Genomic DNA, 25,661 nt, shown 5'->3' on the forward strand with positions numbered 1-25,661 from the left:
TCTGTCCTTCAATTCTAAATGATAGCTTTGCTGGGTAGAGTAATCTTGGTTGTAGGTCCTTGCTTTTCATCACTTTGAATATTTCATGCCAATCCCTTCTGACAGTAACTAACTGCTTTTCTTCTGCTGCTTTTAAGAGACTTTTTGTCATTGACCTTTGGCATTTTAATTATGATGTGTCTTGGTGTGAGGCTCTGAGTTCACCTTGTTTGGGACTCTCTGAGCTTCCTGGGATTGTATGTCTATTTCCTTAGCCAGGTTAGGGAAATTTCCCATCATTAGTTCTTCAAATAGGTTTTCAATCCTTTGCTTTTTCTCTTCTCCTTCTGGTACCCCTATGATAAGAATGTTAGTACACTTGATGTTGTCTCACAAGCCCCTAAAACTATCCTCATTTGGGGGGATTTTTTTTTCCTTTAGTTCTTTTTCATGTTTTTTATCTCCATTTTTATGTTTCCTATGTCAGTATTGAAGTTCACTGAGATCACTGAACATCCTTATAACCAGTGTTTCAAACTCTACATCTGATAAATTGCTTGCCTCCACTTTGTTTAGTTCTTTTTCTAGAGCTCTGTTCTGTTCTTTTATTTGCGACTTTTTTTTTTGGTCTCCCTATGTTTGTTTCTATGTATTAGGTACATCTGCTATGTCTTCCAATCTTGGTAGTGTGGTCTTATATAGTTAGTGACCTGTAGGGCACTGTCTCCTTGGTCAACTGAGCCAGGTGCTCCAGCGGTGTCCCTTGTGTGGTTTTTATGTGCCCTCCTGTTGTAGATGAGCCTCTGTTGCAGTTTGCATGTCAGTGGGAAGGAATGACCTTCAGGCTGATTGGTTGTAAGAACTGGCTGTGACTGCAGTAGAGGAGCTGTTCTGCAGGAGCTGATCCTACAGAGCAGGAATCACTTTAGCAGGGCTCTGGTGTCTACCCAGTCTGCCTTTTGGGTCTTTTGTGGAGGTGTTGGGTAGTGCTCTGTTATGATCTGAAGCCAGCCACCCAATGTGTTGATTCTGGGGCCTCTTGGGAGAAACTCTGTTGCAGGCCAAGGTCAGCTTCTGTCTATGACCTGCCCAGCACTACTTGGTATGAGCTACAAAATGGTCTGCAGGTGGTTGACACTGGTGTGTGCCTTGGAAGTGCCTGAAGAGGCTAAGCTGAGAATCAGTGCTGGCTGCCACTAGTGCCAGGCTTGGGGCTACTTAGCAAGAGGTATTGGGCATGCCAAGGCCAGATGTTGATTGTTTGAGAGGTTTTACTAAAGTCCATAGCATGAGCCTAGATAGGCCATTTGTATGGAAAAGCCACTGGATATGGCTTGGGTGGACCCAAAATTTGGGTGGGGCGGAGTCTCAGAGTATCATCAGGGTAGGATGAATGGTGTTAGCCAGGTTGATGGAGAATTAGACTTGGCAACTGCCTACATGTGCACACTGGGTGAGGGGAGGACTCAACAAAGGAACAATGGCTTCTGCTGGAGCTTCTGTCTGGGAGAAAGCTGTACATCCAGCCATTGCCCTGAAGCCAGACAATTCCATTCCTCCCTGTAGGTATATCCCTAATTCCTTTTGAGGTGCTGCCCCAGCACTGCAGGCTTAGAATGAGTGAATGAGTCTGTGTGAGGGCTTTTTAAGAGGAACACCTGGGACTCCAGCAACCCTCCTTCTCACTCAGTCACAATCTGTGCTGGTTTTCACCGCCAGAAGCTATGGTAACTTCTCTTTCTGTCACTGGGACCCTGGGCTGGGTAGCCCAGTGTGTGGCTGGGACCACTAGCTCCTCAGAGGGGACCTCTGCAGCGGAGGTATCCCTCCCCATTTTTAACCACCACATGTGGTGTTGGGACCAGCCTGACCCACATCTCCGCCCCTCCTACCAGTCTCGATGTGGCTTCTTCTGTATGTCTTCAGTTATAAGACTTCTGTTCAACTAGACTGCAGGTTATTCTCAATGATGACTGTTCTATAGTTGTAATTTTGATGTGGTTTCTTGGAGTGAGAGGAGGCGAGCACAGCATCTACTTACTCAGCCATCTTGGCCAGAGTTTTAATATATGTATGTAACATCACCTTAAAACTTTACCATTCTTGCCTACCCATCACCAGCCAGAGGGATGTTTTTTGAAATATAACAGTTTTATACTGGTTGACGGAGATGATCGAGACAGGCCTGTGAGGAATGGGATAAATTTTATCACTGAGCAAGGTTGCCACTTTAACTAATGATTCTAGGTCTTCAGGGTCCCTAGGGTTTCGGATTATCCTCCAAACATCCTGGCTGTGTGGAGAGGGCACTCCATCTCCAAGGGTACTGACAATGAGGGTACCTGAGGGAAGAACAGCAAAGGAAGAGCTGCCGCGGAGGGGTAAGGGTGAGGACACTGTCTCTAAGCTCAGAGAAGCAATGGATACTGTACAAACCTTTTTTTGTAGGACTAACTACAGGCCAGAGCACATGGCCTATTGATCTTTCAACCAGCCCCTGACACACTTAGTCTTTCTCGTCAAGAGTACTGAAGTATGCATTTTTCAGCTTTACCATGTGCAGGGCCCTGTGCTGTTCCTGAGACTGGCTAAGAGTTACTTTGTCTCTCTTATCTCTTTGTAACTGATGCTAGTTTATTGTTATTTTTATATAGTGTAATCATGTCCCTTCACCCAATAAATAAAATTATAAAATTGTATAAAATTGTATAAAAAACAAAACAGAAGAGCTAGGAAAATGAGTTTTATATGATGTCAGTCACAAAATGACTTACTCAGAAATCTCTTGAGTAACCTCCGAAAACCTACAACACAGCAGTCCAGAGAGACAGTGGCAAACAATGGCCCAGGCACCAAATCTGACCCACTGAATTTTTATAAATAGTTTTATCAGCATACAGCCACATCCATCTGTGTACATATTATTTGCTTTCATGCTACAAAGGTCTAGCGGAGTAGTTATGAAAGAGAACATGTGGCCTATAAAACCTAAAATATTTACTATCTGGTCCTTTATAGAAAAGTTTGCTCATGCCTGTTATAGATTAGATGTTGCTTGATTCTAATAGAAAAATTCTAAATTCTGATTTGGCAGTAATATTATAGCACAGAGCCCACTATCATGTATTATTTCTCAAAGACTCGCTGCTGAAGAATGTAGGCAATTATAAGCCAGATTTCAGAGATAAAAAGTTAGTCACCACTAACTCCAAAATTCTGTTTCATTCTCATTCTAGGAACTGGATCGTAAAAAAGCAAGCATGAAGTTTGAAAGTCTATTCTGTATTTTTCTGCTTATCATTTTCCAAACTGACTTTGGACAAAATGAAACAATTCCTAGGAAGCAAAAAAGGAAGATGTATTACAGAAGATTGAAGAAAAGTTCTTCACCAAACCACAGATCCAGTAGACAGCCTGGAATGCAGCAGACAACAATGGGGACACCAACAGCAACATTTCCCATGGTTAACTTGGATTACAGCACGGAGAAGTTTGAATCCTTTATAAGGTTTCTTGGAGTAGAATCAAGCTATAATGTGCTGCCAGGTAAGAAAACAGTACTAAAGAGAGAGGGAGAAAGAATCTCCATGAAGATAAAATTTTTTTTTTACTTATATTATCTTTTTATTTAATCTACAAATATAAATTTTAATTTAATTTTAAAAATCATTTACAGAATGTACTTAGAATATAAAATTGGAAAACAGAAAAAAAAAAGTTATCCTACAACTATACTTACAAAACCATAGTAACTATTTTGTTTTATTTCTAGTCTGTTAACTATGTCATGTATTTTAAATAGTTGTTATCATAACATAGGTAATATGCACATACATTTATAAACTGCTTTTTCATTTATAATGATATATCATCTAGGATATAAAACAAATGATTCAGATGATTCTATAAATACATGGCTAGTAAATACTTTCAATCAAAAATTTTCAATAAAAAAATGGAGTTAAGCCACTGATTTTATTTTATACAGGCTAAACCAATGAATTTTTAAAGGCTGAAAAGATTAGAAATTCTGCCAAAACTTCAACTAAGCATTTTTAAAAACTAGTATTTAATGGTCCACATTTTTGCAGGTTTGGAACAACAAAAAAATTTATGTAGGTTACATAAAACTTTCAAATGACAAAAAAAAAAAAAAATCACCAGATAATATTGTGGCCAAATGCTTCTAAATGATGTTACTTCCACAAAGTTAACAGAAATAACATATAATCACCATGAAAGTACACAATTTAGGTCACATTTACAGCATAATTGGGAGAAGAAAAAGTCGGAGGCTGGGAAATCTTACTAAACACATATGATAATAATAGTGTACCCACAAAAACTAAAGAATGATGAGGTCACTTTCCCTAGTTAAGTGAAAAGTTATCCAAGCTATAATAAAAAATAAAAAGGTTAAAAAGTATGCAGAATGTGATCTCAAATCTGTTTTAAAATATGTAATATAGGGCAGTATGCATAAAAAAGCACAGATGTATACTAAACATTTCTCAATTAACCTAAAATGTTTTCCAGTGGTCTAATAGTGCATTTTTATAAAATAATTGTGGTAAATACACATAACATAAAACTTACCACTTAGTATACTCACGATGTTATGTAACCATTACCACTATAGTTCCTGAGCATTTTCTTCACCCCAAAATGAAACTCCATATATAGCAGTCACTTCCCAGTTTCCTCTAAACCCAGCTCCTGGCAACTACTAATCTTTCTATATCTAAAATTTGCCTATACTGGATATGTCATATAAAAGGAGTCATAATATGCAGTCTTTTGTGTCTGGCTTATTTTACTTAATGATTTCAAGGTTCATCCATGTTGCAGTATGTCAGTATTTCACTCTTATTCCATTATATAGATGTACCACATATTGTTTATCTATTCATCTGTTAATGGACATTTGGGTTGTTTCTAACTCTGACTACTGTAAATTGCACAGTTATAAACACTTGTGAACAAGTTTCTATGTGAACTCCTGTTTTCAATATTCTTGAGAATATACTTAGAAGTAGAATATGGGGAATATAAATGCTGGGCCATATAATTCTATATTTAATTTATTAAGGAAACACCAAATGTTTTCCATAAAGGTGACACATTTTATATACCAACCAGCAAATGTTCAAAGATTCCAATTCCTTTGCATCCTTGGCAACATTTGTTATTTTCCATTTTTTTAAATATAGCCATTCTTGTGGATGTGAAGGGGTATCTCATTGTGATTTAATTTATATTTCCCTAATGACTAATGATGTTGAACACCTTTCTATGTCCTTGTTGTCTTCTTTGAGAAATGTGTATTCAAGTTCTTTGCTTGTTTTTTAATTGGGTTGTTATCTTTCTGTTGTTAAGTTTTAAGAGTTCTTTACGTATACTCTAGATATTAGGCCTTTATCAAATATGATTAGAAAATATTTTCTATTTTCTCCCATTGTGCAAACTATCCTTACACATTCTAAATGTCCTTTGATGCATCAAAATCTTAATTTCAATGAAGTTCAATTTATTTATTTTTTGTTGTTTATGCTTTTGGAGTCATATCTGGAAATCTAAGGGCACGGAGATGTACATCTATACTTTTTCCTATGAACACTACAGTTTTGGCTTTTATATTTAGGTTTTTGATCCATTTTGAGTTAATTTTTATATTTGATATGAAGAAGATGACTTCATTCTTTTGCATGTGAATATCCAGTTGTCCCAGCACCATTTGTTGAAGACACTATTTTTTTTCTACTGAATGGTCTTGGCACTCTTTTCAAAAATCATTTGGCCATAGATTTATTTCATAGGTTTATTTCTGGACTTTCAATATTCCATTGGTCTATATGTTTATCTTTATGTTAGTACCACACCACCATGAGCTGATTATTGCAGTTTCGTAGTTAGTTTTGAAATCTGAAAGTGTGAGTTCTCCAACTATGGTCCCCCCGCCCCCTAAGATATTTTGGCCATTTGGGGCCTGTTGTAATTCTGTATGAAGCTGAGGTTCAACTTTTCCATTTCCGTAAAAAAGGCTGTTGGAATTTTGATTATAGTAATTTTGAGTACAGTACTTTTATAATCAGAAAAAAACTTATATGTATCTATTTTTCCACAAGAAGAACTGGGTGACTGGGATTAGTCTACTTTAAATAACCAATTGAGAGACAGGGTATGGCCTGAATTGGGATGACACAGTGGTGAGGGAAAGGGAGGCACAAATGTGAGAGCCCATCTGGGGGTGGAATTTGGGGACAATGGCTTATCAGATGGAGAAGAGTTATTAGGAATGACTAAGGTCGGAAGTAAAATATTCCCTCTAGTATTCAAATCTACTGTCTAATGGCCTGCTTAGTTGACATATTTATCTACCTATCTATTCTTGTATAACTTAGCTATCCTGACAGATACAGGATGGAAGCACAATTCACAGAGTCAAGTTACCATGAGGAGGCCACTCTCAGAGCCCAAGAGAGAGAGAGGTTGCGAGAAGAGCACATGAAAAGCATTTCAGATGGTTACAACCAAGCATGAATGCACATAGAATGCTATTCTTTTGTGGTTCTATCTATCTGACTTCAGAACATACTCACTTCAATTCATAGGGGCTGGTAACCACACAAGGAATTTAAATGTCTTATGTTCTCTTTTAGGAAAGAAGGGACACTGTTTGGTAAATGGGATAACTATGTACAACAAAGCTGTATGGTCTCCTGAGCCCTGTACAACCTGCCTCTGCTCAAATGGAAGAGTGCTTTGTGATGAAACCATGTGCCACCCTCAGATGTGCCCCAAAACAGTTATACCTGCAGGAGAATGCTGCCCAGTCTGCTCTGATACCGGTATACATATTTAGCCAAAACAAAGTATCACATGTGATTTGGTCCTTAACTTCCATGTGTTTTTATTTTGCCTTTTATAGTTTCAAGTATATGGTACATTGGTTAGACATCTATATAGCACATAAAATGATCACCCCAATTGCTCCCTTGCTGCCTTGGCCCTCCACCTAGCCATCATATTAATGTTAACTGCTTCCCTCTGCCATGCTCCCTATCCCCGTGATCAACTATCAACTACTAATTTGTACTTCTTTAACCTTTCACCCCATTCTCCCAGCCTCCCCCAAGACCCCTCCCCTCTGGCCTTCACCAAATTGTGCACTATATTTGTGAGTCTGTTTTTGATTGGTTTGTTCTTTTTGTTCCTTAGATTCTGCATATAAGTGAAATCATATACTTACCTTAAGTTTTAAATTATTATAAACTAGTCATCAGAGTACTTAAAATATTGGCACAATTATGATAAACATAGAAATCACTTGGGAAAGAATATAGCAGGGGTCAGAAATAAAAGATCTTGGCTTTCTAGTTCTACCTCTATCAGAAGAAGTAAACTAGGATCAGATCACATTCCACATTTGACTCTCTGCTTTAGAAATGTAGTGACACAGACAACAGTCCCTGAGTTCTTAGTATGTATGAAGAGCTCTGCTTAGTCCTTTACATGCATTATCTTACTTAGCACAACACAATGTGGGTATAATTATTATTCCAAAAGAAAATGAAGAACTCATGGTGAACAAAGGGAGGAGTCTGTATCTAGACAGAATAAAGCCCAACTCTCCAGTCTATTTGGAGGAGTGCTTTCTTTTGTGGCACTGCTATGCACAGGAAGGTTAAGTTATGGGTTTCGTTGGCTGCTCACTGTCCCCTTACCCTACGAGGCCCATACCTGATGGAGTACAGAATCCTCGGGAGGTGCAGGTCTGCCATAGAGAAAAGTCTAGCCAAAGAATTATGAAACAAATGCATGTTAAATAATTTGATGAGAAGGGATTGGGATGTGTTTTATCTATGATCAAGGTAGGTTGTTTACACACACAGAATAATCACAGAGTAGGTGTCTACAAAAGTCTCCTATTAGGAAGAACTTCAGAATATTCAGGAATTATATTTTGGTAGCTACTACCAATTATTTTACTAAGGTGTTATGACTTAAAAAATGTTAGAAAATAAGTGTTTACTAATTTAACTGACTCCTTAGGGGTAAAACACAAAGTTTATAAAGGCAAGATTCAGAAATTCTCAAATATTTTTCAAAGGACTTGGAATATCTTGAAATACTATAATTATTTTGGAAAAATAAACTTGGATCTACAAGAAGGATTTTAAATGCTTCAATATGTTAGCTTTAGTTTCCTTCTCATTTTTTCCTATTCTCCTTTTGCATTTTCTACCAGAGATAAGATAAAAATAACTCACAGACTTTTTTGGGGGATGACATACATAGTATCAAATAAAAGCAGGGAGATGATTAAGTAAATTTGTATATTTTGATGGAAGAAAATCTATGCACTGAACTCACTCCTCCTTAGAACTCTTCATTCAGAAGGTGAGTATGAAGTCTGATCTTAGACACGTCTTCCTTTCATTAGCCTAAGATATTAACATCTAAATACAAATGTATATAAATTTTCTACTACTATAGTTCTGCTCTTATCATCATGGAATAATAAAAAGTACTCTCAAGCATATGTCTAGGTTAAAACAACATCATTTAAGTCCTGGATGTATTCTGTAAGCCTCAAGAAGTAAAAATGATTTAAGTGGATACTGAGTGGAAAAAAATAAGAGAACTCTCTATCAGAGAATGCTTTTAGGCCGATGGGACTGAAAGAAAATTAGACAAAAATAATAATAAATCTATAAACGAAAGTCAATTTTACTACCATAAGCAAGTAATATATACGTTTCACTTTTTTATGTCTGACAGTGTACAAATTCTTACATTATTAATAACCCAAATGAATTGAACAGTATTATTATAAAGGTATCACATCTTACTATATTGCAATCTCACAATAAAACTGATTACCATTTTGCATCATGTGGCAATATTATTCCCTCTTTAGTCACCGGGTAGTATGACACTTTAGTAAAAATAAATAGTAAGGCCACAGGCAAAACAAAAATTGTCCATAGTAGATCTTTCAAAATAGAGGTAAGTTACAATTATAATTATTCAGGCAAAAATTTCAAGATGCATTTCATAATTAAACTGTACTCCAATACCTGGAGGAACTAATACTAACCTCATTTTCACTATGATTCTTCCTTTTATTAATATTACAACTTGCCCCTGCTGTCTCCTCCTTGTGTGGTCAGTAGCCTCCTATTCACTACTCAGTGGTACAACATTAAATGACAAAACAGAATTTTCTGGTGATTCTTCAGAAAAAAGAGAACCTACTCATTTACTTCAGAAGCAACTGCCACCTCCTCAGGTGGAAATGGATCAAGCATTGAAAAAAGAGGGAATTGAATCTAAGGAGGATGAAGACATTAAAGAAAATGAAGACAGGGAACAAAAGAAAAAGATGCATGGACCTGGGGATGAAGGGAGACTTCCCGGCGAGAGAGAGAGCAGAGAAGAGGAAGATCGGAGGCCTGGGGAGGAGGAACATCAACACAGAAACCCAGCAAGGGAGGAGGAAGACAAAGACGAGGATGAGACGATCAGAGGAGACATGTTCAGGATGCCCTCTCAACTCCCAGTTCCTGCTCCTCCCAGAGGCATGCCTCCTCTGCCAAGCAGGTGCTCTCTGTCCTACAGGACCATCAGCTGCATCAGTGCTGACCTCACACAGATACCACCACTAACAACACCAGAGATCACTAGTCTGGAGCTCAGTGGTAAGAGATGTTGATGTCTGTTTTACCTTGCGCTTTAAAAGTAAATAATTCTCAATGTCCTATGAATGTTATATTTTAATTTCATAATATAAATTGACTCCAAATGGCCTAATTTCACAATCTTCAAACACAGAAACTTTGCAGAGGAGGTAGGTGTTTACATAGGTAGAAAGCAAATTCCTCCATATCAAATGATGATTTCCCATGGACTTTTTTCTTAAAGTTAGCTTTACTGAGGTATAATTTTATATAGTAAAAATTTATTTTTAGCATGTTCTTGAGTTTTGACATATGCAACCACCACCACAATCAAGATACAGAACATTTCCATCACCTCCCCAAATTCCCTCACATATCTCCTTTCACCAGCCCTGGCCACCATTAATGCATTCTTTCAATAGTTTTGCCTCTTCCAGTATGTCATGGAAATTGAACCATTCAGTACATAGCTTTTTCAATTGGGCCATTATACTGCTTTTGAGGGTCACCAAGGTTGTTGCATTTATCAGTATCTTGTTCCTTCTCACTGCTGAGTGGTGTTTCATTGCTTGGATGAACCACAGGTACCAGCTGAAAGACAGCTAGATGATTTCCAGTTTGGGTCAATTATGTGTACGGTTGCTTTAAACACCTGCATATAGATATTTGTGTGGGTCTAATTTATCTTTTCTCTAGAGTATATACCCAGGAGTAGGACTGCTGAGTGACAAGTAAATGCATGTTTAACTTTATAGCAAACTACCAAACAGTCCCTAAAGTGGCTGCCACATTCCTGCCAGCTATGTTGGAGAGGTCCTGCAGCTCCACTTCCTGTCAGCTGTTTCCCCCCTCATTTTAGCTATTCGGATGAACATAGAGTGGTCCAGATCTTTTACTTATCATATTTTACAGGGCCACCTAGAAGGGTTCTGAGTGGAGGAACGGCATGACCAGATGTGTGTGTGTGTGTGTGTGTGTGTGTGTGTCTGGTTGGCAGGGAGACTGGGCTGGTTGACAAGCTTGGGCATTTGTCTACATGACAAGGCCCATACCTGGCACAGAAGCAGGAGTGATAGTATCTGAATAGTTTCAGATGTGTCTTAGGGGAATCATAAACTACCATCAATAAAACTACCATAATCAATAAATACTCATTAGAAAAAGTCCAACATCTTTGTTTAGGATGGCTGGTCTGATGGGACACCACCAGTTGTTGTGGCCTTCCTGACACCACTTATGATCTCCTAAGAAATTCTTCTCATATATAGAGACTCCTCTAGTAATGCCCCATCCGCCTGCAGCCTGCAGCCAGACATGCTCTGCCATAAGAAAACTTGATTTGTCAAAATCTAAAGTCTTATGAAAGACAAATAACTTGTGCTCAGTCACAGTATCTTGGTTTTACAAGCAGGTCACTATGTGGTTTTTATAGTATTCGTATTTCTGGTAAGCTCATTTTCTGGGTTTAAAATCATTGACTACTGTACTTAACTAAATGTCCAAACAACTCCACAAATTTAAGGCATGCAGGAACTATTGTGGATTAAAATAATAAAAGTAAAACATTAAATCTGATGGTGATCTGAGAGATTATCTTCCCAAGCTGCTTATTAAGGAAACTGATGCTCAGAGAAAGTGAGTGATATGTCCAAGGTTTCATTGATTAAAAATAGTATCATATTTCTGATCCAGGGTCTACGAAATGTCAATGGGAAAATATGAAAAACTATAAAAGTTTTTATATAACTTTCCAGAAACATGTCCTTGTCATAAAATGTATAATGCTAACAGAATTGTCTAGCAAACCACATTCTGGCATTTTAAAGCAGTTTTATCTAAAATATAACAAGTCCTTAGAGTGAAAATTTTGACTATGTTAAAGAGTCTAATTACAGTCTTGTTATTTTCCTAAATGTGCATTTGTTTACATAATATATATTCTATACTTGTTATGAGTATTGTTTTCTCCTCCAGATAAAGCACATGCACATGTGTGATACATGTACATGCATATACATGTATGTAGAGACACACAGGCCTAAAACACAACTGCTATGTGTCCTAGGCAATTCCATCACCTCCATTCCAGATGAAGCATTTAATGGATTACCGAATTTGGAAAGGCTTAATCTAAGCAACAATAATATCACCTCTTCAGGCATAGGTCCAAAAGCATTTAAGGTAAATATACACTCTGATTTGTCAGTAACAATCTACTTAGACGGCTTTTCCATGACATGTACCGGCAGCAGGTGGAGATAGGAAAGGGAGGAAGGGTTAAACGTTTTAACAGGTAGTTTTTGCCTAAGAAAGTTTCCTCTCTGATGTCCCTAAACTGTATTCATTTTTTATCTTGAAAAAAGTCTGTTGTTTCACATGTTTCTGGCTGGCTTTTCTATGATTCACCATTAGAGTACCAACAAAAGCATCAATGACAAAACTAATGTGAATTTATAGAGTAGTTTTCCCCCAAGTAGCTGAAAACATATTGAAACATGGTCTCTTAGTACGTGAAGTATTGCTGAGAAGAAAGGATAGCTTAATCTGGAAATTCTATTGACATTTTGAGGCCGGCAAGTTAGAGCTTCCCTATTTTGTGCCATGGGGAACATCTGATGAAGTATAAGAGGGGTTCTGGAAAAACAAATGGACTCTGATGAAAATTGGCAAGGGGATAAGTTGGAGGGGACAAAAAGGGAGAGAAGGGAGGAAACGGCACAGAATAAACTTCTGAAAGACTCAGATTTGACAATTTTTTTCTCTTAAAAGGAGAAAAGAAAGAAATTTCAGAAAAACAAAACAAAGGCAAAAACAAGAAAGGAGAGGTTTGTGTATATAAACAAATACTAAAAAATATGTATGCTTTAAGAAACCCAAGTAAAGCATACTACATCCCACAAGGTCAAACTTTATCCCCTTTGGACAAATTGCTGGCTCTTAGATGCTCAGTTCCTGGTTCTCATTCAAATTTTGGGCTGGCAGATGAGAACAGTCCAGGTAGTATACATGTTTATGTCACAGGCCCAGAATGCCTGCCCCATGCTAGCCATCCTTCTGACACAATACCTGGGACTCGTGCATTTCCTGAATTTGATCAGAAAGCAAAACACTGTAGGAAATTACCTTCTTTGCTTGTTTTTAGATTTTCTGTCCCATTCCCAAACTGCTGAAATTTGACTCTGGGCACCACAGAATTGTTCACGTGGTTTCACTAAAACCTGACCAACTGTAGCGCTCCTTTCGTAGTGCAGGCTAATATGGCTATCAAGCATGCAACCACAAATGGAGATTCACTTCTTAGGCAGTCAAAACTGTTTGGGTACCATACAGGAATAGCTTGTAATATTTGTAGTACTTCATTTGGAAGAATTTCCACTATAATTAGTGCTATTTCATGATTCTTGATGACGATAGAACACTGAGGTTTACAAATACATTGAAAGGATTCAAACTGCTGTCCTAATTTTAATATCCATGACAGATTCATGATACTGCATGATTTAATTAACTTTGTGTCTACTGCTGAGATACAATCCAATGGTGACAGAAGCTTTCTCTTGCTTAATAAAACCACGGTAATAGGTGATAAATATGTTGTATAAAATACAAAATCATCCAATATAGTTTGCTGAAAATGCCTGGGAATAAATACTAACAATATCAGCATCCACCTGGCAGGGAGAATAAGGGGATTCCTGTCTAAACTTGTAAATATAGGTGTAAAACTATAGTAATTACAGCAAACTGATTGCTAAATAAGACACATTACTATACATCTGTGACCAGATAAACAAATAATTTTGAGTTTTGCTTTTTAAGCTTCTGAAGAAGTTAATGCACCTGAATATGGATGGAAACACTTTGGTAGAGATTCCTTCAGAACTACCATCTACATTAGAAGAACTTAAAATCAATGAGAACAATCTTCAGGCTATTGATGAAGAAAGTTTATCAGGTATTAAACATTTGGTTTAATGATGTGTTCTTATAACCTTTCTTCTGTATTCACATGGGAATTTTATTTGCAGTATTGCCAAAGAGTTGCTAGTGAGGTTTTTTTAGGTCACTTAACAATTTCAAATGATAAACTTATTTTAACTATTGACTGGTAAACTTTTTTAAATGGATTTTAAACTGCTCATTGTCTTAAAAAGTCCTCTAAATAGAAATAAAACTCTACGATTTCAGGTTCTCATCATCTATAATACAATAACCGAATTCCAAATCCGTAATATCCTAAGAGTTACACTAACATTCCACACACAGCCATATGTTCTGGTGCTGTGTCTGTACTGATGTTTTTGGTGTGGTTAGTGGTGGTAATGCTGTACTGGAGTTTGTTGATTGGGTCTCTTTTATCACTCTTAGATGCTCAATACACCCCAGCAGCAACTCCTGCCACCTCCACACATTTTGCAATTTTTTGTCATTTGATGGCACATGAGAATTATATATCAAATATGAATAAGTAGGCACTATATGTGAGGCTGAGGGGATATCCTACAGTATTCTACAGAGTACATTAGCTTTAGCACATATACACTATGGCAGTCACTTTGGCTTTGACCGTCTTGTTACCAACAGGGTTATCATGGCACTTCTGCCACTAGGTGTCAGTGAGGTAGTCCACTCACCCCACAGGGCAAGACAAAAGATGCATGTGGGTGTTTGGCTGCCATGACAGCCTGGCTTTCTTATGAATGGGCTTTAGTGAAGGTGCCCCACATTACATACATTTGATACACCTGGAATTGACTATTACGGTTGTGCATTACTGAAGCTGTCATATATTGAACTCTGAATAAAAGAAGCAGTTTTTCATTTAGCTTTTTATAAATTCTAGATAATGTCTTTGATAAGACTATATGTTTTTTAAGGACAAAGACTATCTAATTTTTCATTTTATCTTCCTAACAGTCTAATGCAGCTCTGGAGGTATAGTGCTCAAAAATTTTTATTTGTCTTGAAATATACTTATTATATTAACATTGATAAAAACCTAAGCTTTTAAAGGCATAAAATAATTCAATTATTTCCTTTCATTCCCAAAAAACTTCATAGACGTAAACACTTCTGGTGATGAGAAAAAAACAACAACAACAATATGTGAATTGCCAAATCTGAGGATTCCAGAGTTATAGAAATACTCTATTTCGAGATGGATTTCAGAGTACACAAGAAAAACATTAATAAACACAAAATTCGATGGGCTTTGTCATATGAAAAAGATATTAGAAGATCCAATTTCTAACTACTAGAAATTGAAACAGACCAAAGGAACACTTAATTTAGAAGAAGTATACTGACAGGCTGTATGTGCACTATGTATGAGAACAAATTCCTAGCAGTGTTATCAAGTGACACGTTGTAAAACAAAAGCCCATATTTAGAAAGTGCTCTCACACATTTCTGAGACTGCTTCTCTGCACATTCTTCTCCCTCATGCATAAATGCTTCCATATCTCCAGAGGGTCAACTATGGTGCAGGGCAAACTGGCATTCCCTCCCCCTTGCGTGCTCCCTTCTCATCTCCATAGTCCCAGTACTGTGGAGGCAGCGGCCCTGTGCAGGTGGCCAGTGAGGAGGCTCTCCACTGTCATTTCATCCACAGAGCCTCCTCCATTCTGTGTGGGCAGGCTCCTCTTCTGTTTGGACTGAGTTCTTAGTCTTGCTCAAGTGCTAGCCCCTTGGGTGCTGGTTTTTTTCTTGACTACTGTAGACATTGAGACTCCCCAGTTCCTATGAGTCCTGTTGCTGTGGATGATCGGGCTGACCAGAAGTGAGCAGGGTGAGCCTGAGAAAGGCCACCGCCAGTGCTTTGATTCTGCTTCTTTAGGGTGGAAGCCCGCGGTTTAGCCATCAGTAGCCTGCTGTTCTTCTATTATCTCTTGTGGCAAGTCTTCACTTAGGACCTTTCCGGTTATATATAGTTCCAGGTAAGGGAAGAAAGGCAGTTGAGGGAGAGAAGTAGCATGTGCAAAAGCATGGAGAAATGAGACAATCTGGATGTTACGGGAACTTCATGCAGTTCTGTGAGTCTGGGATATGAGGCGTGGATGGAGCAGTGGGGAGTGAAGGGCAGGAGATGGGCAGGAACCAGACAACAAAGAGCTGCACATGCTGGGACAAGGTGCCTGGAGTTCATCCACGATCTGCCGAGAGATTTGCATACTCACTAGGCAGAAAAGGAGGGTCTTATAATTCAGGAGGAGGAATGGAGGACAGAATGGAGGGACAGCAGGAGAAAACTAGATGTGCTTTAAAAATGTTCCTGTCTTCATTAATTATGGAAATAAACCAATACCCACAATCACAGCAGCCCCTCTAGCAATGATTGTGCGTGGCTATTCACTTGGACTACCTATGAGATCTTATTCTCAAGCATATTTATCCATGTTCATAACCTGTCATCTTGTTCTCTTTCCCCATAGCAGGAAAGACTTCCTATCAGTTCCTTGCTAATAAATCCTCTTTCTATCCCAAGTCTACAAGAACATTTTAACCTTCTCTAACTCTATCCTGTTTCTTGTTACATATAGGAACACACATACCATGTATCTTCCTACACATACAGTATACACATAAACCAGAGAATAATTATAAAGTATGTATAATATGTTTGCATTGTGTATTACATTTCTTTTCTGAGGTCATGTAATGACTATTAGTCTACTTCTATTATCTGTTTTTCACTGGAAAACTTCTATTACATTCTTGAACCTCAAATATGTACTAGATAAACATAATAGATTCTCAGTATATTCAGTTTTGGAAATTAGAGAGACTATGAGGAAATATAATCACTTATCATAGTTTACTTGTTGGCCTAATTCCTGTCTCTCAGCCCTTCCCCTAATCTTAAACACCACCAGCTGAGCCCTGCTCACATTTCCATTTCATTCAAGTCTACCCTGCTGTCTCCTCTGTTTCATCTTCTAGAGTCTATGATCTGTACTCCTGAGGGTACTGTTTTGCTTCTCTGATAGGCCTAAGAGTAGCAACTAAGTTGCACAGAGCATTCAGAGCAATGCTTCTCCATGACTTGAGCTGAATATGAAAACATCCCCTATTCTAAAAATCTTGGCCACTGAACAAACTCCAAAGTCACACCCTGAATATCTGACTCAGAAGCCTCTGGGAATCATCACTGCTAAGCTGTCCATTCTTCTTTAAGCTTCCAATTAATTTGGATCATTCCATTCCTGAAGCCAGGAGAAATAATTTAGAAAAACATTTGTTTGTATTAAGGCCTTTCTTGGTAGCTCGATTTGAATACATAGAAAGTTTTTAAAATTTTCCTTTCAAAATGTCCATTTGGCTGCATTCTCTGCCAGGAAGTGAACAACGGTGATGGGAGTTTACTGCTGCAACTCCTGTGTCCAGAGACTGAGGGTTTGCCAGGCAAAGAGTGCTCCTTCTTTGTCCTGGAAAGGGAATCAGCCATTGCATTACACTCTTTCTCCATCCCCAGTTATGTTGCCATTTCAACCTACTTATCTTTGCAAACACTACAAATGATCTTTTACAACCTTTTACTTCTTGCTCATCACTGCCTCTATGGGGCGCCCCAATTCTCTTAACCCCCAACCCCCAGTTCTGTATAGTGCATATTTTCTCTACAGGCCTGCCTCTACACTGGACCCCATGGCACTCAGCATTCAGCCTTAGCTGAACCGAACATTTGGGATGTACAAAGTACTTGAGTAAAGGCTCTACAGGGAAATACAAAAAAAAGAAGCTATAACACCTGCCCTCCAAATAAACTAAATATTTCAAGGACATTTTATAAGGTTATAGAAATCACGTGGTTTTCCAATTATCCTAATATCCTGATGATTTTTTTTTTTTTTATAGACTTAAGTCAATTAGTCACCTTAGAATTGGAAGGAAATGATCTGAGTGAAACCAATGTCAATCCTTTGGCTTTTCAACCTTTGAAGAGCCTATCTTACCTGCGTCTAGGAAGAAATAAATTTAGAATTGTACCACAGGGTCTTCCTGCTTCTATTGAGGTACCAATATCTTTCTTTTAATGCTTTATATTTTAAATATGGTAAGCTACAAAAAAACAAAAAAAAAAAAATATATTTTAAGAGATTATTGTGGTGCATATTAAACTCACTAATTTTGATGCTATATATAGAATATACCATAATTTGAACAGTTTTCTCTTCAAATAATACAAAATTATGAATCAAAATTATAACTATGAAACTAAATTATAACTTGATAAAGTAATATATGGTCCTGCTGACAGCTTTAGGAAAGAGACTGGGGAAGATGAACTGAAAAGGTAAACAGAAACTACAACTTGCAAAAGATACCCTGACTTGCAAGACAGTTTACTGTCCCAAACAGGAATTGTGACATTCATCCCAAAATGCTCCCACATGGACTAGCAGTGACCCTGAGTGGACGGATGCAATCTACAGAGAAGACTGCTGACTGTGCCTGCAGGTTTCCCTCCCCATAACTTACCAGTTCTAACCAGCTCCTACCAACTGCCCCAGTGCTGCACACCCCAACTTCTTGCATTAAGAACATGGAGGTCTGGTAGACCTAGCTGAAACCCGGGCCACCACCCCAACCCCCAACACCGCCCCCCCCCCCCACACAGTCACCAGCAAGAAGGAAAGGAAGAACGAAGTTTCCCACAATTATGGACTCAGTGAACCAAGAGGGGGCCACTGAACTCCATCTGCTGCTGTTGCCAGACCCACCCATCACCCTTCCTCCTCCTCCTAGTTGCAAAAAAAGATATAACTTTAGAATTTACCAAAATAGTAAAGACTGAGTTTCCAATACTTGGCTTTATATCACAATCACTTGAATTCTAAAGAAATACAGACTCCTAGACCTATCCCAGATATGCTAAATCAGGTTCTTTGTAGGGTAAAGTCAGCAATTTATAACTTTCCTAAAAATTTTCAATAGATATGCATGTGCACAGTAACATACACACATGCACACATATACACCTCTCTTGAATAATACAAAGAGCAGTGTTTCCATTTGATCCTCCTGTCCTTGGTTTCTTTCCAAAAGACCTGTCAGGCGTGTGAGAAGTACTGTCCACACAGGTGTGTGTGCTTTGAATCTATCCAAGGCACTGTTTCAGAGCCGCAGAATTTCAATGTATGGATAAGTGTGCTTTGACTGAAGTATATCTAAGTTGGAATTTACACTTAAAAAAGCTTACAGGTGGTTCTAATATACTACCAAGTTTAGGAACCAATGATCTAGTTTACCCCTAAGCACATATGAAAATAAAAGCAAGAAAGCTAAAAATCTCTACCTATTTCTAACAAATACAAAAATTAAAGGAGGAAGAGGAGAAAATTACTACGAAGGAACAGAAAGTTACATTGAAGATAAATAACAATTCTATTTCTGAATTCCAACAAGATCCTTGAGTGAAAAACTCTAATACAACTGAATTTAACTTGAAAGCAGCTAGCTGTTGAAAACTTACTTCAAGTTCTAGCAAACTTTACCCTGATGTTAAATCAGTGCTCTTAATTAACTTTTAGTTAATAAATTACAATATGAGCTCTTCTAAACAATGGGAGCCTAAAAAAATTACAAACAACATGGACGGATGGGGCCCAGCTAGGATGAGTTTTCCTCATGTTAGCTGTGTAACCTTGGGCACAACTCCTCATTTCTCCACTGCTAAATGGGGATTATAATTTTCACCTTTTTTCTAGGGGTTTGAAGCCTGAATGAGATAATTTATGAGGCTAAGTTTTATAAATTAGAAAGTTTTATACAATTTTATGGCATGCTATATCTTGCAACATTTTACGGTTAAAAATAATTAAATGAAATTCATTTAATTCCAGAACCATAACAGATACATTTTTTTTTTCAATTAGAGAATTTGACAGCTTAAAAAATGAACTCGCTTGGAAGAGCAGTAAAAGACTCTTTAGATAATACTAATGAGAAGTCTATAATACTATTTTAATTTCTATGAAACAATATATTTGACTAACATGAAGAAAAAAAAATAATAGTCCTTTCTCTTAATTATAGGAATTATACCTAGAAAACAACCAAATTGAAGAAATAACTGAAATTTGTTTCAATCATACCAGAAATATCAATGTCATTGTACTATGTTATAATAAAATTGAAGAACACAGGATCGCTCCTTTAGCTTGGATAAATCAAGAGTAAGTAATATGCTACAATATGACTTTCTTAGTTTCTTCCTTTTGCCATTATTAAACGGGGTATGAACATGGGGGTATGCATCCTTTCTTAGTGAACCTCCCACTCCCTAAAACTTAGTTGCTTTCATGCAGTTCAAATCCCTAATGATATAACCAGTGTTAGAATGACCACGATGATTGCTGCTATGGACACCTTACCACAAACAAGTGCTGAGCCAGCCACAACTGAACCTGAGCAGAAGGACCTGAGGTCTGATCTCCATGTCACTCTTGCTGTTGACCTCATAAGGCAGTTGTGAAATTTGAGATAACTCTCTGCACAGAGTGAGGAAGGAAACTGCCCTTTTTCGTCTCCTCACTTAGGCAGAAGCGCCAGGTTTCTGTCTGTCCTACAGCACACTGTCTTCATTCCTCCAAACTATTTCTCTAACTCAAGTCTTACAAAATAGACTGGAGAATGCTTGGCCTGATAGCCAGGGCAGATAGCAGAGACTATCTTCCTGGAGAAGAATCAGTGGTCCTCAGAGAAGGGGCCAGTGTGGGGGCCTTGTCCACCATAAGGGGAAGGATGAGCCATGTGGGGACGCTGGTTTGAGCCCTGTCAGCAGGTCCAGCATGTGGCAAGCGAATAAGGGATCTGACTAGCATAGCCCAGGAAAAGGTGTCTTTCAGAAGCAGAGTGGAGAGAGATGAAAAGAAGCCTCGAGGGCCAAATGGGCTCAGCATGATGTGATGGCGGCAGGTGATTACATCTTCATCAGCTGCAAAGTCTTCATAGGCAAGCAGAGGCTGCAAGTGAACGTCCTGAAACCAGCCAGGTAGCTCACAGTTCCTGGATTTTCTGGCCAGTGAACAATCTTTTCTAGTTCCCTCAGTCTCACTCCAAGTCCCAGATGTTAGGTCACATCGAATGTGGAATAATAACACAAAAACCCCATAATACTGCTACTTCCTTGCTGGAGCCAGAGAAGACTTTAGGCAGTTTGATGTTGGCTAGGACTCCTGAATTTCATTTCTGATTCAAATTTGAACTTAGAGATATTTGGAGACCTCTCTGGGCCTCACCATTACCCCTGGGATATGAGTTTTTCTCTCTCTGAACTCTGGTACTCCTCTCTGATGTAAGCTTGAGCAGCTGTGTGGTGCCCAGGTGTGAGCATACACCTTGTAGCCAGCTGCCAAACAGCCACTGTCGCACTACTGCTGCACACTGCACACTGCACACTGACTGCTGGCAGGAGAACCAATAAGCATGCTAACTGGCCTTGTCAAAACCTAGAGCTCATAGTCACTGCCCTGATGTTCTTTCTACCCTGTTTACTCTTTTCTTTGCTATAGAAATCTAGAATCAATCGACCTCTCCTACAACAAACTCTATCAGGTCCCCTCCTACCTCCCCAAGTCACTACTGCACCTTGTGCTCCTTGGGAACAGGATCGAGCGCATTCCTGGCTACGTGTTTGGCCACATGAAACCAGGACTGGAATACCTGTATCTGTCATTTAACAAACTCTCTGATGATAGTGTGGACCGAGTCTCCTTCTACGGAGCTTATCATTCTCTGAGAGAGCTGTTTCTGGATCACAATGATTTAAAATCTATACCACCTGGGATACAAGAAATGAAAGCACTACATTTTCTGAGGTTGAACAACAACAAGATACGGTAAATTCTGGTAAATTCAAGTATCCATTTAAATTGTTGCAAATGACAAAATATATAATTAAACAACCATTACATGATGTCCGGGATTTACTCTAAGGAAAAAAGTAACACTTTAGTTGCACTAAACAAGATTGGCAAATGATAATAATTACTGAAGCCAGATGATAATAGTTACAGAAGGATTCATTATATTTTTTCTATTTTTGTATCATGTTTGCAAACTTTCGTAGTAAAATATTTTTTAAACAATGTATTGTTATATGATACTTAGAACCTTAACAGGTTAAAATGAGGTACCAAGGCTAGATTATGGTGCTGCTCCCACCTTCACATATAATAATAAACACTCTAACCTGTAGAGCATAAAATCTAAATATATGCTAAAATGAAAACTAATTCTATCTAGAGTCTCCTGAAGGACAAGTTCTAAATAAATTTATTGATAGTTGGCTTCCCTCACTTCTGGAGACACACTTTTCCGCATGTGTTCCATCGGCCCAGAGAGCATGAGTGCCTCAAGAATTAACGTGGAACACTGTGTTAGTACATATCAACAAGAGAGGCAGATCACTGAGTTCTGTGGACTTTTCCCTGAAGATTACACCCTTACTCTTTTCCTTATCTCTGAAATTCCAAACACATTTAGGCTCCCTGTTGTAAACTGGCTACCCAGTTATTCTTTTTTATTTTCTCTTCCCTTTTCCTCCTAGATTTTTAGGAGGTCTTTATAGCCTTATATTTGTTATAAGTTGCACAGACTTTCTCCTAGTTTGCCATTTGTCTTTTAATTTTGCATTTTTTGAACACTGTAGTCAATTTATTAATCTATTCTTTTAGTGCTTCTAGTTATTGGATAACAAATAGGAAGATTTTCTCCACTTTCAGGGTATGACCATGCTTTCTCTATTCTAATACTTTTTCGCATTTAGATCTTTCATGTATTTGAAACTTTTTCTGATATACAATACAAAAAGAAATCCATTTTTATTTAAGAACAAAAGAATTTTTAAAACAAATATAAAATTTCAAAATTATAAAGAATATTACTTGGACCATTTGTGATTTTCACGTATATTTTTCCTTAGGAATATTCTTCCAGAACAAATTTGCAATCCAGAAGAAGATGGTGATTCAACACTAGAACACCTTCATCTTGAAAATAATTATATTAAAACAAGAGAAATATCATCCTATGCATTTTCATGCATAAGATCATATTCAAGTATTGTTCTTAAACCACAGGCTATCAAGTAATTCCACTTTTGCCTTTGTCATTTATAAACTGTACTCATATATTTGTTGTAGTAACATTTGTCATCAATAAGAGAGACTGCATGTCATGTTATACTCAGTATCATTATGCTGGTTTATCTGATTCACCAATCACAAATAAACAACAAAAAATATATCCAGAAGGTTTTGTCTTCTAGCACTTTAATGAAGTTACATTTTCACACTCTAGAAAGAAGCCATCTCCTCGGCAAAGTTTTTCTCATGGGACTAGGATATTATGCACTGCTGGGCTAGACAGGGAAAATATGGAACAAAATAAGCATGTCTTTTACAATATATAGGCCTGTGAGTACTGCTATTAGCTGGAAACCTCCCAAGTCCATTTAAAAATTATGTATATTATGGTTCAAGACCAAAAAGTGAAGGGCAGTAAAGAACAACAGGTAGAATTTATGAATAAGTGTTCTGTTTATTATTCTACAGTTAAAAATTTATTTTCTTTAAGATCTTATGCTACAATCATTGGTATAAATACACTTAATTATTGGGGTTAGTGTTACTTAGTTCCTTCTGGTAATTACATCTGTGAAATTAAAATACTATTGTAATGTTAATTTCCTGGTTTTGAGAAGTGTTCTATGGTTATTTACATGGTGATAAACATTAGGGAAAGCTGGGGGAAGGGTACATGTGAATTCCATACTATTTTTAAACTTTTCTGTAAGTCCAAAAAGTGTTAGATTAAGATCACCTTTGTTATTCTTTACTCAAGATCAAAAGATTTTATGGAAAGCAGTGGAGCTTGTTTAATATATAAGCTAATTATCCTTAACTGTACCCTTATAAATGTAAACCTAATGAATTTTTGAAAAATTTTCCCACCTATCTTATTTACCCTAATTTGCTCAAGTGTATACTTTTCCTCAGTTCAATTTAACATAAAGCTATTAGTATTGACTATATAGTAGACCCAAACAAAACCACATATTAAAATTTTCATTATGTAATGATCTTTCATATTTATTTCTAAAATAATTTATAAAAGACACATATAAAAATTGTGTTGACTTCTATTGTTACTATCAGCTTTGTGTCTTGTAAAACACCAGGAACTTGGGCAGGTTATTTTAATTATTTGAAGTTCAGTTATTTAATCTTTTAAAAGTTCTCTCACCACCCTCAAAACCTTCCAGCCCTACCTCATAGCGAGAAGAATAAAAAGCAACTGGGAAATGCAGTATGCATGAGTATATTTATTATTACCAAACTTTCATATGAAATTGAGAGCAGCCAGCATGTTCAACCAAAGATTACCATTTCCTGGTTCCTTGAAAAGCACCCCTTTCTTCAGTGTGTGTGCCACCACCCTGGCAACAGATAGATCTGGTATGAATTAGATCTGTATTGATTATTTCTTTGCATATGGGGTGTTGCATGGTAAACAGGCAGGGGATATACTTGCTGTATCTTGTTTCCCACCAAAGACTGTGAAATTTAAAATAGAGACAATTCATTTCTTGGATCCCTGTATTCTGTGGACAAAGTAGGAGCTAAAATGACTGTTGATCCCCTTAGTTTAATTTGGATCAGCTCATAAGTTATCCAAAGTTGATGTTGACAATAGTCCTAAACAAAACAAAAAAGGATCTGCAAATTTAAGGATTTATATAGGAAAAGTGAAAAACTGAACTGAAGAACATTTATATAGTCATAAAATTAAATAAGAAATAATTTCTTATTAATATTTCCTAATATAGACATCAGAAAGCACAGAGCATTTTTTTCAATAAAGTCATGCTTTGACAACTGGTAATACTTAGGAATCAACTGACTGTTCTGCATAATAGCAACACTGACTATGTTTTCCGAAACCATCACTTAAATATACCATGAATTACAAGTTTCATAGATGCTGACATAAAAGAATAAAATACTTAAATTCTGCTGTTTAAGTAAAACCTCAAAGGGCAGGGTAAAACCTATGATATTTATTCTAACACTTTCCCTTATTTAGAAAACAGAATATTTCTTCATAGAAGTATTTACAGATTGACAGTGACAACTATTTATCTGTTAACAGTTGAATGTGAATTCAGATCCTTGGTCAGCTTAAAGTTCAAAAGTATTAAAAGTACTCATGAAAATAGTGAGAAATTTCTGGCCAACTTTAACTTACACCAAATGACTCCAGGGGCCCTAGAAGTCTATGAAACATGAGGCCCATCTTCTGTAGTTAAACAAGAATAAGTATAGTAGTTCTGAACTGGAGTCCTTCTTAGTTGTGGACTTGGCCAAGTTAGACTCTGATTTCTAGTTTCTCAACCATGAAACTGGGGGGAACAACGTCTATCCCCCAGGGCCGCTGGGACAGTTAAATGAGGTGATGTCTGTTACATTGCTAGGCACAGGGTGAATGTCAGATAAAGTGACTATCCACTCCTTCATGGACAGGCCCTGGGAAACCACAGGCAGGAAGGTTCAGTGACTTGCTCAAGGCTGCCAAGCCTCTTAAGATGGTAGATATTAATTATTCAAGGAAATTAGTTCCTTAGATTATGAAATACAGTGGGAAAATGAGTGGGCTTATTACACTATGACAGGGATCAACAAATACTCTCCACAGAGGGCCAGGCTCCAGTGGGATCCTGCAGCCATGTCAGCGGTCCTCCCAATTTTGACTGCCTTTCCTCTGTGTCACTGCATGCTCATATCCATGGCACAGAGCAGAGTGAATTTAGAACAGAATGTGCTCGAGTAGTGGCCCCATAAACGCAGAGTGAAACTGGGACTCAGAGTCTAAACTATTTCTTGTCATAGACATGGGAGTAGTTCAGAAGCAGATTTTTTTAAAATCCTGATTTATTGAAAAGAAAAATAAGTCTGACTTATAAGTGTAATTATTTATAACACCTAAAAGGGGTAAAAATCA

At 37.5% G+C, this 25,661-nt stretch overlaps 2 protein-coding genes across 9 annotated transcripts in view; one reads left to right on the top strand and one right to left on the bottom strand.

The window, feature by feature from the left end:
* ECM2 (extracellular matrix protein 2) overlaps window positions 1-22,914 on the top strand; it is a 33,599-nt gene extending 10,685 nt beyond the window's left edge. Inside the window, exons 2-10 of one of the 6 annotated variants that reach the window (XM_036218310.1) lie at window positions 3,216-3,525; window positions 6,639-6,827; window positions 9,153-9,680; window positions 11,725-11,840; window positions 13,479-13,614; window positions 17,514-17,671; window positions 19,695-19,834; window positions 21,269-21,499; window positions 22,585-22,914. In XM_036218310.1, coding sequence (XP_036074203.1) covers window positions 3,240-3,525; window positions 6,639-6,827; window positions 9,153-9,680; window positions 11,725-11,840; window positions 13,479-13,614; window positions 17,514-17,671; window positions 19,695-19,834; window positions 21,269-21,499; window positions 22,585-22,753 — 1,953 coding nt within the window. In that variant the 5' untranslated portion in view covers window positions 3,216-3,239 and the 3' untranslated portion in view covers window positions 22,754-22,914. Of the gene's footprint in view, window positions 1-3,215; window positions 3,526-6,638; window positions 6,828-9,152; window positions 9,681-11,724; window positions 11,841-13,478; window positions 13,615-17,513; window positions 17,672-19,694; window positions 19,835-20,506; window positions 20,653-21,172; window positions 21,510-22,584 lie in introns of those variants that run through there. The other 5 variants (XM_016128832.2, XM_016128834.2, XM_016128835.2 and 2 more) reach the window with 5 other exon arrangements.
* LOC107502051 (centromere protein P) overlaps window positions 1-25,661 on the bottom strand; it is a 197,229-nt gene that overhangs the window by 49,774 nt on the left and 121,794 nt on the right. The gene's annotated exons all lie outside the window — the stretch shown is intronic.

This window comes from Rousettus aegyptiacus, unplaced genomic scaffold, assembly GCF_014176215.1.
Source record: "Rousettus aegyptiacus isolate mRouAeg1 unplaced genomic scaffold, mRouAeg1.p scaffold_m13_p_3, whole genome shotgun sequence".
Taxonomy (NCBI): domain Eukaryota; kingdom Metazoa; phylum Chordata; class Mammalia; order Chiroptera; family Pteropodidae; genus Rousettus; species Rousettus aegyptiacus.